Source organism: Cebus imitator, unplaced genomic scaffold (assembly GCF_001604975.1).
Source record: "Cebus imitator isolate Cc_AM_T3 unplaced genomic scaffold, Cebus_imitator-1.0 Scaffold82, whole genome shotgun sequence".
In the NCBI taxonomy this organism is placed as follows: Eukaryota; Metazoa; Chordata; class Mammalia; order Primates; family Cebidae; genus Cebus; species Cebus imitator.
The window spans coordinates 810,468-830,268 of record NW_016107397.1 but is presented as its reverse complement, the minus strand read 5'-3'; the positions used below and the strand labels follow the sequence as shown (position 1 = coordinate 830,268).

Below are 19,801 nucleotides of genomic sequence, written 5' to 3'. Positions count from 1 at the left end.
CACTGCAACCTCCACCTCCCAGGTTCAAGCAATTCTCCTGCCTCAGCCTCCCAAGTAGCTGGGATTACAGGCATGTACCGCCATGCCTGGCTAGTTTTTGTATTTTTAGGAAAGACAGGTTTTGCCGTCTTGACCAGCTCGTCTCAAACACCGGACCTCAGGTGATCCCCCCACCTCGGCCTCCCAAAGTGCTGAGATTACAGGCGTGAGCCACTGTGGTGACACTTTTAAAGAGTCTTCCGATGCGCTTTACCCCATGTGCTCCACCGAGAACGACTGCTCCCTAACCAAGTGCAGAAAGGCCCCCAGGTGGTCCTGGTGGGACAGGAGACACCTCTTGGGTCTGACTCATACCCATAGACTCACCTCCTTGTCACTCCCATGACTAAGTACAGCAGCCTTTTAGTAATGTGATTTTCTCTCACTATGGAAGTTTTGTGTTTGTTAATAGAAAACCTTGAAAATGTCTGTATAAATAGGAGTCACCTGTAATCCCATCACTTGGTAATAGATCCATGACTCTTAATGTGTATGTTCTTCTGTAATAAATTCTCTACTTTATTAAACATTCCATCCAGATCGCTAGTTAAAGCTTGCTTGGTGTTGGTGTCTGAGATGTGAGTATCTCTTAGGTTTGGATCCAGTGGTTACCGTTCTGGTCTTTTAGGACTTGCCAGCAATTTCCTTTCTGGTATTTAAAAGTATCCTGTCAGGTTAGATGCAGAAATTTGGGGCTCTGGCCATTCTTCAGTGAGAAAACCAGGAGAGGTTAGAGGCGGCTGAGGGTACGGGGGTCACCTGGCGAGACTCAGCCTGGAGCCTCATGGCCAGAGGCACCTGCCCTTCAGGGTGGCTATCCTTTCCAGTTACCGGCCTTTTATCCAGTGGCTTGGCTCCTTGGCCAGCTCTGGGAGCTTTCCCTGCCTCTCCACCTCTCCAACTTACCTCATCCCTCCCAGTTCAGTTTGAGTCCTGGTGAATTTTCAGTGTTTCTGGACATGAGTGGAGAATTGTAGCCACCAGATGTCACTGCCTCCAAACACAGACCTCTTCTAACAAGTGTGTATTTCTCTCTCCAGCTATTACAAGGACTACACGGATAAAGAGAAAGAAATGTGTCACCGCATGTTCGCTCCCTGTGGCGATGGCTCTACAGCAGGAGAAAGCTGAAGGTAATCAAAGGGCCAGTGGCACACAGTCTTCAGGATGGAGACGCTGCTGCTCTCCCCAGCCCCCGAGGGAGTGGTGGCTGTCAGCAGCTGAGGCCGGGCGAGGGCTAGGAAAGTTCCCTGCTGTGGTGAACAAGACAACTGTAGTGCAAGATGCACGTGCTGCAGGCCTGCCTTCTCCGTGAGAAGGAAATTCGCTCACGTGCTGCGGGCCTGCCTTCTCCGTGAGAAGGAAGTTCGCCCACGTGCTGCGGGCCTGCCTTCTCCATGAGAAGGAAGTTCGCCCAGACCTGCAAGTCCAGCGTATAGGCTGAGGGGGTCTTGAGCTTCACATTCATTTATTTATTCATTTATTTTTTTGAGACAGAGTCTCACTCTGTAGCCCAGGCTGGAGTGCAGTGGTGTGATCTCGGCTCACTGCAACCTCTGCCTCCCAGGTTCAAGCGATTCTTCTGCCTCAGCCTCCCAAGTAGCTGGGATTACAGGCGTGCGCCTCCAAGCCCAGCTAATTTTGTGTTTTTAGTACAGATGGGGTTTCACCATGTTGGCCAGGCTGGTCTCGAACTCCTGACCTCCGGTGATCTGCCCACCTTGGTCTTCCAAAGTGTTGGGATTACAGACATGAGCCATGGCACCCAGCCTAAATTGATTTTTCAAACTTTTTTTCCATGTTTTATGTGAAAGTCTCCTTGCAGTCGCTTGGAACATGAGACTATGAGCGGAGTCATTAGTGTGATGGTTGGTGTGGCTGGGCTTTGACGTGTCAGGCTTCTCTTCATCTGCTTTTTCCTGAGAACTTGAAAGCCTCCAACTTGACTGTTTCTCTAACACATTGCTAAAGCAGACAAGATCCAGATGTCGCAGGGTAGGAGTGGGCTGTAGCTCTTAAATTCTGCTTCCTATTAGAGATTTGAAGATGCTGAAAGCATCAGGGAGCAGAATGTAACCTTCCTCCCAAGCACGCACCTCGTTATTGGCAGGCACAGGGCGGGGGTTCCCAAGTGCGTGAGATAACCCTCCAGTCTGGTCTACTATTTAATAAAATTGATGGAAACAAAATCACCTGCCTGAAACACCTGCTCAGCTGCACCGATAACTCTGCTCTCTTGAGAGAAGTTAAACAAGGAACAAGAAAACAGCTGCTGAACGGGCTCATGGTGATAAACCTCTCCTTTGTTGCTTCCTCCGTCTCCCTACAAAAGGGGCTTTCAAGGAGGAGGCAATGAAAAGGCCTATTCATCCCAGACATTTTCACAGTGGTCCATAAACTGCTATCTGCACTTTAAGATGTGCCCATCAGCATCACAGGTTAATGTTGCCTTTGTCACTGATGCTGGCCCTATGAACCCCGGCCTTCAGGTCTTTCAGGGGCCTTTGGAGTACGTATTCTCAGGTCTTAGGAACTGAGACAGAAGCCCGGGGACTTCCCTTGTTTAGCCACTTGTAGTATCCAGTAAAAATGAAGGGCAGTCACTGTGGGCCAGACGTTCTGGACCATGACCCACAAGTCCTGTTCTGCCAGGGTCCATCCCAGACCAGGGCTTGGGCAGCCCAGCTAGGCGGCAGGCTTCCTCTCCATCATGTTGACCTCCCAGCCTCTTCAGTCTGTAGGACTGGAGGCTGCTGATCGTGAGATGGTTCCCCCATGTTTCCAGCTCAAGCATTGGTCTAACCATCAGCAATGACTGCATTTTGTTCTGAAGTAGCCTTGACTGTCATATTGCCACCGCTGTCGAGGTTGTGATAAGTTTTATCTTTTGTGTCTTTGCTCTCCCTGCTCCCTGTTTTTTTGTGGTCGTTGTAGTATTTGTAACCTAGTCTTTTTAAAGAAGCTAAAAATCCAGCCTTCTTGACAATCTCGTTGTCACTAGCCAGGACATTTTTTTGAGACAGGGTCTCCCTCTGTAACCCAGGCTAGAGTGCAGTGGGGCGATCTCGGTTCACTGCGACCTCCACCTCCCAGGTTCAAACAGTCCTCCTGCCTCAGCCTCCTAAGTAGCCGGGACTACAGGTGTGAGCCACCACGCCTGGCTAATTTTTGTATTTTTAGTAGAGATGGGGTTTCACCATATCAGTCAGGCTGGTGTCAAACTCCTGACCTCAGATGATCCACCTGCCTCAGCCTCCCAAAGTGCTGGGATTACAGGTGTGAGCCACCGCACCTGGCCTAGGACAATTTTAACTTTTTTGTCTTAGATGTTAGATACCACTGACTTGTAAGCTCACTTCTAGTAGAATGAGTGTTCTCTTATGTATGTGCTCTAAGCCTCTGGCTATGGCAGACAGCATGCCTTTTCCATCTTTGTATTTTCTAGCATCTGGAGCCATGCCTGGCACACGATTGGTGCTCAGGAAGTGTTGGTTGGACTAAGTGTGAACTAGCCAAAGTGGTAGACCAGCCTCTCATAAAACATCCTCCGGGCTGGCCCTGGGACTGGCTGTCAGACCCTTGCTGTTGCCAAGGACAGAAACCCATCTTTAGCATCAGCCAAAAAAAAGATTTGCAGAAGTCGTCCTGGGAGTGGCTCACAGAGCTGAGAGGAGTTTGGCAGTCCTTGGGCAGATAGTGGCCGGGCAGCTCTGAGGGCCTCAGGGACTGGGTCTCCCCTCGGCTTTGTTTTCTGCCTCTGTTGGGAGTGCCCACACATCCCTTTCTGCAGCCTCCTCCCTGTTGGAGAGTTCTGTACCTCCCTCCTCTTCCTGTCCCAACCATAACTCCAGTTTGAAAACTCCTGGGCAGGACTCTGGCCTGACGGGGTATGTAAAGCCCCGTGAATGGGAGTTTGTGTCTTATCCTTCCTATCCTGACATGCTGGTATCTGAGAACCACCCCCTTGTGATCACTTTACTGTGTCTGGAAAGGAGCTGTAAAAGGAGCTCTAGAGCTATTTTCAGCCATTTAAGTGGTTAACATACAGCAGGTGAAATTTGTTCTGTGGTTTCCAAAGGTCAGAACCAGTAAGCCAACACAATAGGAAGAGAGAATGTGGCCTGATAGGAGATTTACCAGTCAAAGGTCCTAGTGAGAGTTATCCCACCGTGGAGTACACAGCGGAAAGGGACCACTTTGACTGCTTTTGGGGAGTGGCCTTGGAGAAGCATCTGTCCCAGGCTTCTCCGCTGTGTTCCACAGGGCTGTGGGGCATCTCGGGAGCTGGTGCAGTCCCTGTCAGGGTCTGTCCAAGCAGTGCTGGAGGGCCCTGAGAGGTTGGTGATGGGAGAAATTCGATCGTCTTCCTGGTCCTTTTTACCATCAGGCAATTGCAGACCCTCAAGGCAGAGGTAGCAGCTCCCATTCCCAAGGCATCCAGCCCAGATGAAATACTATGTCCCATGCTTGGCATCAAAAAACATCACCCGAGGAAAAGGAGAGCAGGAGAGACCGGATCAAGAGCAGACAAAGATTTTGTTGCCTGCTGGTCCCAAACACACCAAATGCAAGGACTGGGTTGCCAGAGGAAACGGCATTCTAAACAGGGGAAAGCCATGCCCTGCCATGCCCTGCCCTGCCCTGCCCCACTTGGCCTGCCTTCCTCACTGTCTCCTTCCACCATCCGTGTGGGGAGCTGACTTGCAGGGCACTCTGGATGCTATGTGGCATATGGAGAGAGGTCCAGTGCCACTTCTGCAGCCCTGCCCTGCAGGGACTGGGGGTCTAAACAGGGACAGCAACACAAGTCCATTAAATCACAGTGTTCTAGAATGGGCTGTGGGCGAGGGTCCCTGATCAGAGAGAGGCTTTGCTGAGCCAGGCCTGGGGGATGGGTCCAAGGGGCCTGGGAGGGAGTTGTGAGAGGTCCTGTTATTGTCCCTTCATTTGGGGCCTACTCAGAACGTGGGTGGCATTTTGTAGGGCATCATAGAAGAGGGGAAGACCTAGCCACAGCTGAGCTGCTCCGAGAGGCTAAAGGGGCGGCGAGGGCGCACATCTAAACTGGCAGGTCCATCAGGCGGCAGGTGTCTGAATGAGAGGTCTGCAACTCCTAGGCAGCCTGGAGGTGAACCTACTGGCAGGAGCAGAGAGGCAGCAGGTGGGTGCGGCCTCCCATCTGGGGCCGACAGGAGGGCGCTTTCTGGGATGAGTTCTCACGACAAAGCAGAGCTTACCTGAGGGAGCGTGACTGCAGTGCCTGAGGGTCTGAAGGTGCCCTGACCAAAGCTATTGATTGTGGAGGAGAGGAGCTTTAGTGGCGGGTCAGCCATCTGCTAACAGAGGTGGGTGGGCAGGGGCCAGAATCGGGGGTCTAGGCTTGTTCCCGTGTACCAGGTGTGCCAGGGAAAGCTCCATGAGGGGTGGGCAGAACTTGAAGGAGTCTTGGGTTATGTGGCAGGACCAAGGGCACAGGGTGAGTTGACCCCTCACGCCATCGGCTTACCTACGCATGGCTTCCATTCTTTTCCTCTTGGTTTATCATGACATTTTCTTCTAGGTTGTTTTGCTAGTATTGCCTACCAGTTATTACATTCTTCTTACTGTATTTTTACTAGTTTTGGTTCAAATTTTTTTATTAATCATATTTTAAATGCCAGGTATTCTACATGTTTTGCGTGTGTTACTGTTTTTTAAAGTACGATCTGCATAATGTCGATACAATCTCCATTTTACAGTTGATGAATTTAGGCATGAAGAAGCTATGTAATTGCCAAGGCTGCAGAACTCCGAAGTGATAGAGCCGGAGTCAAACACTGCATATACACAGGGGAACTCGATTGGAACTTCGCTTTCTTCTGCAGAGTCTTCCACAGGGCTAAATGTTATGTTTCTATTGCCATTTCTTGATTTATGTTTTGGACATTTAGCTATTGACCTTCTGCTATAATATAACCTTTCCTCTCATTACTACTTCTAGATCCTCTACTAGATTATTGTAACAAAACTAATACATTCAGTACTGATGTTCTGGCTTCATATAGCTAAAGAGAGTATCTCTTGTGTTCCGCTTTGTTTTTATTTATTTTCAAGCAGAGGCTTGCTCTGTCACCCAGGCTGTGGTACAGTGATGCTATCACAGCTCACTGCAGCCTCAACCTCCCAGGCTCAAGCAATTTTCCTGCCCCAGCCCTCTGAGCAGCTGGGACCACAGGCACGTGCCACTATGCCCAGCTAATTTTTTGTTTGCTGTTGCAACGGGGTCTCACCATGTTGCCCAGGCTGGTCTGGAACTCCTAGGCTCTAGTGATCCTCCCTCCGTGGGCTTCTGAGTGCTGAGAATACAAGCATGAGCCATAGCACCCAGTCATATCTATCTATTCTTAATTCATCTGAAGTTACACAATGGCATGTCCAGGTGCACCCTGCTGCTCAAGTCCTTTAGATAGATCCCTTCTAGAGGCTTAAGCTTTATTTTTTATTTATTTGTTTATTTATTTTTTGAGACAGAGTATTGCTCTGGTGTCAGGCTAGAATGTAGTGGCATGATCTTGGCTCACTACAACTTTCATCTCCCAGGTTCAAGCGATTCCCCTGCTTCAGCCTCCTGAGAAGCTGGGACTACAGGTGCGTGCCACCATGCCTGGCTAATTTTTTGTGTCTTAGTAGAGATAGGGTTTCACCATGGCCAAGATGGTCTTGATGTCCTCGGGATCCACCCGCCTTAGCCTCCCAAAGTGCTGGGATTACAGGCATGAGCCAGCGCGTCTGGCTGAGGCTTAAGCTTTTAAGAGCTAAGAAATTTCTCTGTACTATTTCCTTAATCACATCTTCTCCCTTTTTCCTTGTCGTCTTGTTCTGGGATGCCTGTTGGTTGCAAGTTGGCCCTCCTTCAGGGATCCTCTATTTTGTCTCCTTAAAGTCTTTTTTTTCTCCCTGTGAAATGTACTTAATTTTCCCACTCTTCCATTTTCATTTCAGCAATCAAATTTTTGAATCTATGAGCTCTTCTCAGATTTCTCTCTTTCATAATACTACACTTTCCCTCCCTTCTTTATAGTTTGAAAAATCTCAAACTTACATAACTAAAGAGAATAATGTTAAGATTCCCCCATGTGCTCAACCTCCACCTTCAACAATAACAACATAAAGCCAAGGTTTCCTTCCGTGACTCCGCCCACGTCCTCCCTGTAGAGCAGGGAAGCCTGTTTCCTTCTGTCCTCTCATTCCCAACACTCAGGACTTGCTGAACTCTTCACTTCTGACACCAGACGTGTAGGGTTTTCCCCACACCCACCAGTTCTGAGAGCGCTCTGTCCTGCATGACAGCTCTGACTCGGACTCAGTGCACACTCCTCAGGGTAAGGGCTCAGTTCCACAGGACTGTCCCAGCGCAGACTCCAGTCACGATTCCAGGTTTTCACCTGTGCTTCTTAGTAACTGGATATACATCAGAGGTTCCCATGCCTGTTCCTTTGGGTTGAGTCATTGGGAATATGGCGTTCAGAACTCAGAAACACCTACTTACAGTCACTAGTTTATTACAGAGGTTTTTAAAAGGATACAGATGAGCCAGACATGGTGGCTCAGGCCTGTAATCCCAGCATTTTGGGAGGCAAAGGTGGGCAGATTCCTTGAGGTCAGGAGTTCAAGACCCGCCTGGGCAACATGGTGAAACTCCTTCTCTACCAAAAATGCAAAAATTAGCTGGATGTGGTGGCGTACGCCTGTAGTCCCAGCTACTTGGGAGGCGCACGTGGGAGGATTGCTGGGAGCCTGGGAAGTCGACGCTGCAGTTGGTGCCACTGCACTCCAGTCTGGGTGACAGAGTGAGACCCTGTCTCCAAAAAAAAAGGGGGGATACAGATGAGCCAGTGGGAAGGTGCACAGGACAGGTGTGAGGGACGGGACGTGCCAGCACCCACACGTGGTCAGCAACCCCGAAGCGCTCTGAGCCCTGTTCTTTCTGGAGCGATTGATTGAATGGTTGGCCATTGGTGATTACCAATTGAAGGCTGCTTCAGCCCCTCCCTTAGTCCCATGGCTGGTTCCCCTGGCAGCCAGCCCCCATTCTGAGGCTGTCCAAGAATCCCCAGCCACCACTCATGCCGTTAGCATACAGAGAAACACCCATCATTTCAGAGATTCTGGGGGTTTTAGGACCTGTGTGCCATGAAGTGGGTAGAGACCAAATAAATATTTCTGCCTATGTCACAGTCCACCTGCTTCTCTCTGGCCACAGACCCCATAACAGCAAAACGATGTCCAGCTCAAGAGATCCTGGCATGTTGCTAGAATCCCATGTAGTCACGAATAAAGAGCCAGTCCATCGCTGTGTGGTCCCGGAGTGGAAGTGTCACTCCATGTCTGTAGTGCTTTATCATGTCTGTAACCCCGTTTAACCTTTCCGACATTCTTGTGAGGAGGAAATGATCGTTTCCGTCTCAGATTGGGGAAGGAGTAAACCTTAGAGAATCAGGACCCTTTCCCTGAGGAGGCCTCCGTGTGTATAAACAACTGACTGTTTTCATTAGATTTGAAATGTGACGCCCCCAGATGATGCCTGAAGCCTTAAACATATTCAGCTGCTTTATTCAGGTGGCGTGTGCCCCTGGAGTGGCCATGCATTTTTATCCTTCTCTCAGATGTTGAGGAAATTCCCCTCTCCTCTGCTCTCCCCATTTAAGAGAAGCTGAAGCCTTTGGGCTGTAGAGGACTGAGCCCTGCTGCTTGGCCAGCCTTGCGGAAAGAGGATCTCAACAGACTAAAAACAATGTTTTCTGGATAGTCAGAGCAGCTCCCTGGAGGCCCCAGTGGAAGCAAAGTCCAGGCTGTAATGGGGACGCTCCTGCGGCTGGGATTCTGGGGTTTGATCTTAGGTGAGCCTTGGAGCAGCGGACCCTCAGCCCAGTGCCAGCGCAAGGCAACAGGAGGCCTCTGGGGCCAGGGGTTCCCTGGTTCCAAAATAGCCTTCCTGTGACCCGGCTGTCCTGCTCAGTTGCCAGGAAACCGCAGGAGCAGATCATCATCTCTCACGGTATGTGATTGGACCTAGACAGGGAATCTGTTTGATCCCCTTCTTCCCAAAGAGATTAAGAACTATCTAGTATTGAGTCTCTAAAAGTTACTTCGTGCATCCAGTGAGACTCTTCTGAGTCCTAAATACGTATTTAAATATGTTTTTGTAATTAATTTTTTTTCTTTTTCTTTCTTTTTTTTTTGAGGTAGAGTTTAGCTCTTGTTGCCCAGGCTGGAGTGCAGTGGCACGATCTTGGCTCACCGCAACCTCCACCTCCTGGGTTCAAACGATTCTCCTGTCTCAGCCTACCGAGTAGCTGGGATTACAGGCATGCACCACCATGCAGGGCTAATTTTTTTTATTTTTAGTGGAGATGGGATTTCTCCATGTTGGTTAGGCTGGTCTTGAACTCCCAACCTCAGGTGATCCACCTGCCTCAGCCTCCCAGAGTGCTGGGATTACAGGTGTGAGCCACCATGCCTGGCCTTTTTTTTTCTTTTTCTCTCTTTTTTTTTTGAAACGGAGTCCCGTTCTCTCACCCAGGCTGGAGTACGGTGGCACAATCTCAACTCACTGCAACCTTTGAGTCCTGGGTTCAATCTCCTTCCTCAGCATCCCGAGTAGCTGGGATTACAGTTGTGTACCACCATACCCAGATAATTTTTGTATTTTTGGTAGAGACGGGGTTTCACCATATTGGCCAGGCTGGTCTCAACCTTCTGACCTCAGGTGATCTGTCCACCTCAGCCTCCCAAAGTGCTGGGATTACAGGCGTGAGCCACCATGCCTGGTGATTTTTGTAATTAATTTTTCTGATTCTCCTTCCCTGTGCCTCTTTTTTTTCTTCCTCATCAAAATGGTATTGCATTTTCTGCAGGGCATCTGGGCAGAAGGCATTCTCTTGTTGTCAGATGAAGGCCAAGCCGTGTTCCAGGCAGACTGTGGGACCTGGGCTCTTGATCTTCTGGGCATCTGTGAAATGCCTTTTCTCCCAGCTCTGGAGGTGTCCCTGAAGTCATCCCTTTGTTGTGTGGCTATAAATACCTCAACTTCAGTGGCTGCCTTTTCATCACACCCGTTCTGGGAAGGCATTTCCCCTGGTAGGGTTGCTTCGGCCCTTCATCTCTCTCCACATCCTCTCTTGGCAGCTGTAACGGGCCTAAACCCTGCTTCCTGCTAAGATTTACTGTTGTGGATTCTGTGTTCTTTGCGGGTGAGGTATGAATGAGAGCTGCTGAGCTAAATTCCTGCAGATAACCGGGTTCCTTTTGCTGATGTTCCGCAATCATGGAAGTGTCCTTTCTGACTCATTGCGGGTTTGAAAGATAGAACATTCGGATCCTCAGTTTTATCGCTTGCTATGACATTAACCAAGTCATTTCACCTCTCTGGGCCTTGGTTTCATTGTCTGTAGGGTGAAGCTGAAGCACTTTGTTATTCTGAGAGAAACAAGACCTCCTGTGTTACCCAGGCTAGAGTATAGCGGTGCGATTATAGCTCACTGCAGCCTCCTAGGTGCAGGCAGTCCTGCTCAGCTTCTCAAGTAGCTGGGACTACAAGCGTGTGCCAGCATGCCCTGCTGATTTCTTATTTTGTAGAGGTGGGGTCTCATTATGTTTCCTAGGCTGATCTCGAACTCCTGGCCTCAAGTGATCCTCCTGCCTCGGCCTCCCAGAGTGCTGGTATTATAGGCGTGAGCCACTACACCCAGCCATGGAGCAGTCACATCTTGGAGGTTACTGTAGCGTTGTTTAGGTTATGCTTCATTAAGACTGTCAGATATTGGCTTAGTCTGCTTTTAATTTCTTGGGTTCGTTAGGTGCATACACCTGCCTCCAAGCATACATAATCTGAAACGCCAACCTTGGATAGTTAAGCATACAGGCAATAAGTGAAAGAAGTCAACCTGAGCAGTGAGGAATTGTGACATCAGGCTGGTGCCCTGTGCCTTCTAGGGAGAGCACGAGTCCCGCCAACTTTGCCAGCTGACCCCTGTTCTGCGGGTGCTGATCATGCTCTCAGGACTTGCGGTTGTAGCTGGTTTTGACTGTTATACTTTTGATGCTCCCCTACGCTCCCGAGTAGCCACTGACCCAGGGTGAATCTGAGATGAACTGGGGTGAGCCCCAGAGGTTCAGGAACCCAGAGAAGCTTTTTCAAATCTAATAGATAAAAGAAGTGAAGAACTATGAGCAGAAGGTCTCTCTAGCTGAGAGGATGGTCAGGCATTCACAAGGTGAGAAGAATGTGGTCTGCACTGTCAGTGTGGAGCGCCCATAGCAGTCATTGTCAGCATCCGTCCAAACAGAAAAGGCAGCAAGGGGCAGACCGAGGGCATCTCCCGGATGTTTGGCATCCTGAGGGCATAGAGCTTCATTTTTTTGGTGCGCTGAGTATCATGGCCATGAATGTGAGCAAATCTTCAGTTACTTCCTTTTGCTTCTCTAAGAAATGGCCTGGAGAGACTGCCTGCATCTCTTGGCTAGTGGCCCCTTCCTCTGTCTTCACAAACAGCACCATGATATCTTCAAATATTTCTCCCTCCCTCCCTCCCTCCCTGTCTCTGCCTTTCTCACCCCCTCTGTTAGTCTCTTATTCTTTCAGCTCCTCTCTCCCCTCTGCTTCCATCATTTTGGCTCCTTCTCTTTTTCTGATCCTCCTGCCCCTTACAACGATCTGATTACATTGGGCCAGCCAAGATAGTTGCTCAGCTCAAGGTCCTTCATTTTACCACAGAATCCCTTCTGCCGTGTATGGTAACATATTCATGGCTTCCAGGAATTAGAACAAGGACATCTTGGGGGGCGTTTTCCTGTCTCTCATACCCTCTTACAGATCAGCTTCTGTGGGGGACTACGCATCTTGCTAATGCAGAGATAACTCGGCACTCCACACCCTCAGCATTCCCAGCTTAATCCTTTCCGTCCCAATGATGAGATCATGCTGACAGCCGTCTTTCTTGTGCTCCCTTCTGGTGGCTGGGGCCTGATGACACAGCTCACCTCATCTTTCTGCTCTTTCTTTATCCCCTTCAGGGTTGCTGCATTGTTTACATTGTTAGCAGATGCTAGGTTTGGTACAACCCCGCATCAGGCAAGTCCATTGGTGCCATTTTTCCAACAGCATGTGCTGAATTTATTCCTGTGATTCACATTTTGGTAATTATCACAGTATTTCTTTCTTTCTTTTTTTTTTTTGAGACAAGCTCTCGTTCTGTCACCCCGGCAGGAGCACAGTGGCACCATCTCAGTTCATTGTAACCTCTGCCTCCTGGATTCAAGCAATTCTCCTGCCTCAGCCTCCCAAGAAGCTGGGATTACAGGCGCCTGCCACCACACCCAGCTAATATTTGTATTTTTAGCAGAAATGGGGTTTCACCATGTTGGCCAGGCTGGTCTCAGACTCCTGGCCTCAAGCAATCCTCCTGCCTTGGCCTCCCTAAATCTTGTTTTTAAACACGGGTGGCAGTTGGGGTGGCACTTTGACCCCTCTTTGACAGTGTATCACAGCGCAGTAGCAGCTGCTGGTGGCAAGCTGCGGTTGTCGGAGGAAATGCAGCAGAGCCACGCTGTGAGGCCTGGCCACCCCCAAAACCAGGAGGTGCCTGCAGGTGCTCTGGTTCCATGTAAGCCTGGAAAGAGCTGAGCTCCACTCAGCTCCATGCACATTCTCGCAGGACTAGGTGGCCAGCCGTGACAGTGGGGAAGTAACCGTACTCCCTGCAGAGGGATGTGACCGAGGGAGGAGCAGAGAGCTGGCCCGGAGGACCACGAGGGCAGCTGCAGGAGGTGTAACAGTCAGTGTGGAGTGGCCGCCAGACAGCCAGGGCTGCGGGGTGGGTGGGGAGAAGCAGGTCAGGGAGGCCCCATGGCAAGGGTGGGCTCTGAGCAGCCTCCTGACAGGAATGGAAGGGGCAGGTGGAGGACCCAGCAGGCCAGAGGACCACTGCCTTGCGGGCTGGCCAGGGTGTCACAGCAGAGTCCTAAGGGATGAGGGCTCCACAAAAAATGTTTCCCCTCAGTTGGAATTATTGGAGATACCCAGATTAGGTTCTTAAGATTGGCTGAGTAATGCATTTGGGAAGGGGAACCAGTTGAATGGTTGCAGGAAGGTCTTCCAATCTCCACATTTACTATGTGCAGCCTTGGTTCATCTGCTGGCATTTTGAAGAGGTAGCCATAACTTTGATCAGTATTTTTGAAGGGCTGAGTGACCCATGAAAGGTTCCAGAGTCTTCTCATTGGATGATGTTCATGGCTGAGTTTACCTTAGCTCTCCGTTGCAGGATACGGGGGAGGTGCCTGAGGCGGGGGCTGCAAGGCAGGGCTGGCATGCGACCCCCGCTGCCACCGTGGGAACGGAACCTGCTCAGCCCTGATCCTCAGCTCTTTGTCCCTGGATTTCCGACAGAAACATCCTGGGCTCTGCAGCCTCCAGCTCGTGGTTCCGTGGTGACATCACTCCTCTGTCTTCTCTGTTACATTTCACACCCTTCTTTGATTACGGCTCATTATGTTGTGTGATTCTGGTGGCACCGCTGCTTGGGTTTCTAATTCATGGTCCCTGTGCCTTTTCCCGCGGCCTGGGGCCTGCCTGCCCTGGAAGCAGCCTGGCTCGTATGAAGGAGTTCAGCTGGAGTCGGCTGTGGACCTTTGTCTGTGTTCCATGCCGCAGCCCAACTGCCATTGTCTTTGTCGATCTCTGGGCTTATTTCTCCTCGAGCCACGGATACAGCTTTTTTCTGACTTTGCACCTCTTGTGTGCTACGTGCATTGGGTTTTCAAAATGAAATGTGAGCTGAGCTCTCCTATGTTGGTGGGTTCTCATTTATGCTAAAATGTTACTTCTTATTGTCTCCGATTTGAAAATCCAGCTACCTGAACCTCGTGGGATCCCTTTGTCTGACGGGAGCTTGAAGTGCATCTCCACCCACATGCATTCATGCCTGCAGAACATTGATTCTAGGGTTTATTTCTAAAGTCATTTCATGGGACACAACCTAGATTGAAGCTGTCTTTCTTTCTTCACTTGGTTATCATTAAACTTGTCATTATTGACATTTTCCAAAGGTAAAAAAAAAAAAAAAACCATGATCACTGCCCACATATCATTACCCAGGCTTGACAATGAGCATCTTCTGCTGTTCCTGTACCCACCCTCCAATTTCTTGGTAGTACTGAATTTTCAATTACAAAAATGCCACATGCTGATGGTTTAAACAGAAGTGGCGAGGGGCACGACGGTAAAATTATCCCCAGCCCTTAAGCCTCCTCTCCAGAGGTGACTTCTGTCCATGCTTCAGATGTAGCCTTCTGGAAGTGTTTTTTTTTGTTGTTTGTTTTTTTTTTTAAATATTCAAGAATGTGAGTATATGTGTAAACTGCCCACAAAAAAGAATTATACATTTTGTGCTAGAATATGTTTTCATTACGTTTTGGGTGTTTTCTAAATTAACACAAAATGAACTACCTCATTTTTAAGAAGTGACTGGGTAGCATTCCATCCTGTCGGGATATGGCAAGAGTTTTATTGGTGACTAGTAGGTAGGTAGGTAGAGATGAGAGTGATGGACTGGACAGACAGACAGGAGCATCGAATGGAGTTGATCCTTCCGCCTGACTTCTCTGCTGGTTGTGATGGGTGTGTCTTTGCCCGAACTAGGTAGTGCTAAGTTGACCTCTCCAGTGGCTGTACCAGTTTGCCCTTGGTGTGTCTGAGATTCCATTTTGTCACTTTGCCATCACTTGGATTGCTAGACTTTTTAATATTTGCCAGGTTGCTGTATGGCAAATGGGATCTCATGACTAGCATTAGCAGGTCCCTGACCAACGCTGTTCACATGTTCACAGGCTGAGGTGTCCTTTCTATAAATTGCCTATTTGCTTCTCTGTAACCAAACACCTTTCCAATGTTTTTTAGTTATTTTGGATAATTTCCTCATTGGTTCTGTGAGTTCTATCAGCAGTTCACTGCATGCATGAGGCGTGTGATACCATATCCTTTTGTCTTCTCCTCTCATATATTTTTCCCGCCCCCCAAGATGGAGTTTTGCTCTTGTTGCCCAGGCTGGCGTGCCATGGCACAATCTCTGCTTACTGCAACCTCTGCCTCCTGAGTTCAAGTGATTCTTCTGCCTCAGTCTCGCGAGTAGCTGGGATTACAGGTGTCCGTCACCATGCCTGGCTAATTTTTGTACTTTTAGTAGAGACAGAGTTTCACCATGTTGGCCAGGCTGGTCTTGAACTCCTAACCTCAGGTGATCCCCCCGCCTTAGCCTCCCAAAGTGTTGGGATTACAGGCGTGAGCCACCATGCCCGTCCCTCCTCTTGTGTCTTACTCAGATGCTGTCTGATGGTGGGGGCGCTTGCTTCCAGACCAGAGTTAGTAGCGACAGATGTGCCTCATGACTGTAATGGAGCTGCTGCTGACTCCACCATTAAACACCATGCTGGCTTTGGCTGAGTCGTATTTGTTTCTTATTATGTTAAGGAAATGTTTGTTTGTTTGCGACTGAGTCTGTCGCTCAGGCAGGAGTGCAGTGGCACAATCTCAGCCCACTGCAACCTCCACCTCCCAGGTTCAAGCGATTCTCCTGCCTCAGCCTCCCGAGTAGCTGGGATGACAGGCGTGAGCCACTGTGCCCAGCCTACTGTTTGTTTTCACTCTCATCCTCTTTGTCTGTCTGTGAGTTTAAATTCTTACTGATCTTGGGCCAGGTGAGGTAGCATTTTCTCTTTTCTTTCTTCCTTTTGGATTGAAGTGGTTTGTGGGGTTTTTGTTTAAGTATTCCATTGTATTATTCACTATACCACTGTGGTTCTTTGAGTGGCTGCTCCAGTGTAATCTGCAGCTTTAAGTGATCATGCAGCTGTAATCCCAGCACTTTGGGAGGCCAAGGTGGGTGGATCACTTGAGGTCAGGAGTTCAAGACCAACCTGGCCAACATGGTGAAACCCCGTTTCTACTAAAAATACAAAAATTAGCCAGGCATGGTGGTGTATGCCTGTAGTCCCAACTACTCAGGAGGCTGAGGCATGAGAATTGCTTGACCCAGGAAGTGGAGGTTACAGTGAGCTGAAATCATACCACTACACTCCAGCTTGGATGACAGAGTGAGACTCTGCCCAAAAAAAAAAAAAAAAAAAATCTTACTCTCTTTGATCTTGAGATATTCAAGATACTAAATTTATTCCTGCTGTATTATTGTGATATTCTTCCTTGTATTTTCTTCTTCTTTTCCCATGGGTTACATATAAGTGTGTCTTAGTTTCCAAATATTTAAGATTTTCCTGATTTTCTCATTCTGCTGTGGTCAGATAACTTAGTCTGGTTTCAGTCTTTTTAATGTATTGAGACTTGTTTTCTGACACAACATATGATCTTGGTGATTTTTCCATATGCACTTCTGTGTATTCTACAGTTGTTGATTATGGTATTCTATAAACCTTAATTATGTTGGATTGGTTGGTAGAGTTGTTCAGGTTTCCTATATCCTTAATGATTTTTCTGTCTACTTGTGCTGTCAGTTGAGAAGGGAATACAGATGCTCCTCAACTTATGATGGTGTTATGCCTCAGTAAACCCATGGTAAACTGAAAATATTGTAAGCTGAAAGTGTCAGACTTACAATCAGCTGACAGTTTATCCTGATGTAGCCCCATCATAAGGGAGTATACTGAATGCATATCATTTTTGCACCATCATAAAGTCAAAAAATCCTAATTCTGATCTTTAGAAGTTGGGACCATGTGTGTAAAAATCTTCAGCTGTAATTGTGGTTTTGCTTATTTCTTCTTTCAGTTGTTAGCTTCTGCTTCATGGATTTTGAAGCTGTGATATTAGATACAGATACATTGTTACAGCTTCTTAATGAATTGACCCTTGTATAAAATATCCTCCATTATTTCCAGTAATATTACTTGTTCTAAAATCATAATATAGTCATGCCAGCTTCTGATTATTGTTTGCATGCTATATATTTTCCCATCCTATTATTTTTAACCTATCTATGTTTGTTTAATGTGTATCTCTTAGCATAAACAGCATAGTTGCATCTTTTTAATTTCACTCTTAGAAACTCTGCCTTTCAGCAGCTCAAGTGTTTAGACCATTTATATTTAGTACATGTATTGATATGGTTGCGTGTAAGTCAGTCCTTGTTTAACATCCTCGATAGGTTCTTGGAAACTGACTTGAAGTGAAACAAAGTATAATGAAACTAATTTTAGTATAGGCAAATTGATATAAACAAGTGTTAAGTTCCTCTGGCATATTTCTGATTGCCAAACTCGTAAATAAAGATCCCAAGCACTTCTAATTTTAAACATTAGAAGAAATGTGACCTTATAGATACATTCAGGAAAAGATTAATAGAAACACGTAATTGTTTGCCCAATTTTTGGTGAATCTCAGTGAGTGATGGTGGTCATAGTGGAGGTGGGTTAAATCAAGGAGTAAATGTTTGTGAAGCTGAAATTGTAAGGAGCACCTCCTGTCACCATACAGTTCAAAAACAGTAACCAATCTGGCAGGCTTGCTGAGCACTTTCATACCATGCTATTTATTGTTGTGCATTTGTATGAGTATCATATACTTTATGAATTTTTATTTTGCAGTAATTTGTACTTACTCGTTTTTCAGCCTGCTTATTTCCAGTTTAGGGTCAAAGGCGGCCAGAACCTAACTTGGCAGCTCAGGGCACAAGCTGGGAACCAACCCTGAGCAGGACACCCTTCCATCATAGAGGACACACACACACACTGTCTCCATCATAGAGGACACACACACACACACACACACACACACTCTCACACTCTCACTCTCTGTCTCTCTCTCTCTCCATCATAGGGTATGCATACACACACACTCTCTCCATCATAGGGTACACACACATGCACATGCACATATTCCATCATCGGGTACACACACACACTCACACTCGGGTAATTTAGACATACTAAGTAACCTAATGTGCACGTCTTTGGGATGTGGGAGGAAGCTGAGTACCTCGAGAAAACCCACACAGGCATGAGCAGAATGTGCCAACTCAGACAGACAGTGGCCCCATCTGGAATTTTTTCCCTTCATCAGCGTTAGAAGGAAATGACATTGAATGAAATGACGTTATTGGAAGCCCTGCTGTACCATAGTTTTCTCTTTGTGTGTATCTGTTTTTTCTCTTTTCTTTCTTCCTTTTGGATTGAAGTGGTTTGTGGGGTTTTTGTGTAAGTATTCCATTGTATTATTCACTATACCACTGTGGTTCTTTGAGTGGCTGCTCTAGTGTAATCTGCAGCTTTAAGTGACCACAGTCTAAATAATGCTGTTCTACCTCACTGTACCAGGAAGCCCTGACAGCAGCACACTTCCGTTTCCCCGTTCTCTTTATCTGTCGCCATGTAGTCACAACCTACTCCAAAATTTAGTGGCTTAAAACCACCGTTTTATGCCGTCTCATAGTTTTTTAGGTTAGGAATTAGTGCTGAGCTCACCAGGTGATCCTCCTCTTCCATGTGGTATCAATTGAGGTCACTTGGTGGCATTCAGCTGACAGATGGGGTGGCCCACAGCATCCAAGATGGTTTCAGCCATGTGTTTTGGCACCTTGGCTGGGACGGCGGGAAGCCTGAACTCAGCAGGACTGTCCATGTAATGGTCTCACGTAGTCGGACTTCTGTGGCAGCCCGGGTTCGTAGGAATAAAGGGGAAGGGACATGCTGCAAAAGACAAGAGTAGCTGCTGCCCGTCTTTGCGAGCCCAGACCAGGGCGCCGGCTCAGCACCGTGACTTCCGCCTTTCACCCGGCAGAGCAGCCACACGGCCTGCCCAGAGCGAGGGGTGCCCTCCGTGTTTCCGCTCTGATCCCCTGCAGTCTGCTTTCCACAAAGCAGCCAGAGCAATCCTTTTGTTAATAGTATTCCCGGGTTCACAACCTCTGTTGGCTTCCCAGCACATTCAGAATAAAATCTAAAGTCCTTCCGAAGGCCTCTGTGGCTCTGCGTGGTTTGCCTCTTGCTGCCACGCCAGTTTCATTTCCTCGTTTTCTTCTCCGTGTTCACTCTGCCTTAGCCACACTGGCTTCCTTGATGTTCGTAAACACTCTGATCATGTTCCTGACACTTTGGGCCTTGGCACTGATACTCCTGCCGCCCAGAAAGTTCTTCTGACCATTCATAGAGAAGCTTGTCTCCTTAAATGTCCCCTCGTCAAAGAAGTCTTTCCTGGTTACTTTGTTAAGTAGCAACCACATCACCCTATATCCCCATATTCTGCTTACGTTTCTCGATAGCACGTATTATATATTTATGTTTTCATCTCTTTGTCCCACTTCCCTCCGTAAGGGCGGTGACTTTGTAAGTTGAATTTCCCTGGTGCCATGACTTTTAGAAATTGTAATAAAGGCCATTCAACAAAGGCTAGATGGGCACTAGAGCTTGACCAACAGAGTACCATCATATTTCTAGCACGAAAAAAGCACTATTCGTACTGGATTTTTATTTATTTATTTATTTTTGAGACAGAGTCTCACTCTCTTGCCCCAGCTGGAGTGCAGTGGTCCGGACACCCTCACTGCAGCCTTGACCTCTCATGTCAGTCTCCTGTGGAGCCAGGGCCACAGGCACACGGCACTGCTTAGCTAACTTTTTTATTGGTTTTTTGTTTTGTTTCATAGAAACAACATAGGTCTTGCTGTGTTGCCTAGGCTGGTCTCAAACTCCTGGGCTCACGCAGTTCTCCCACCTC

The 19,801-nt window shown here is 48.0% G+C and overlaps 1 protein-coding gene across 1 annotated transcript in view; it reads left to right on the top strand.

Moving 5' to 3' along the window:
- Nucleotides 1–19,801, top strand: part of FKBP6 (FKBP prolyl isomerase family member 6 (inactive)) — a 33,979-nt gene that overhangs the window by 12,451 nt on the left and 1,727 nt on the right. The window contains exon 7 of the mRNA XM_017533375.2: nt 1,061–1,172. Within this exon, the coding sequence (XP_017388864.2) occupies nt 1,061–1,170 (110 nt within the window). The 3' untranslated portion in view covers nt 1,171–1,172. The remainder of the gene's footprint in view (nt 1–1,060; nt 1,173–19,801) is intronic.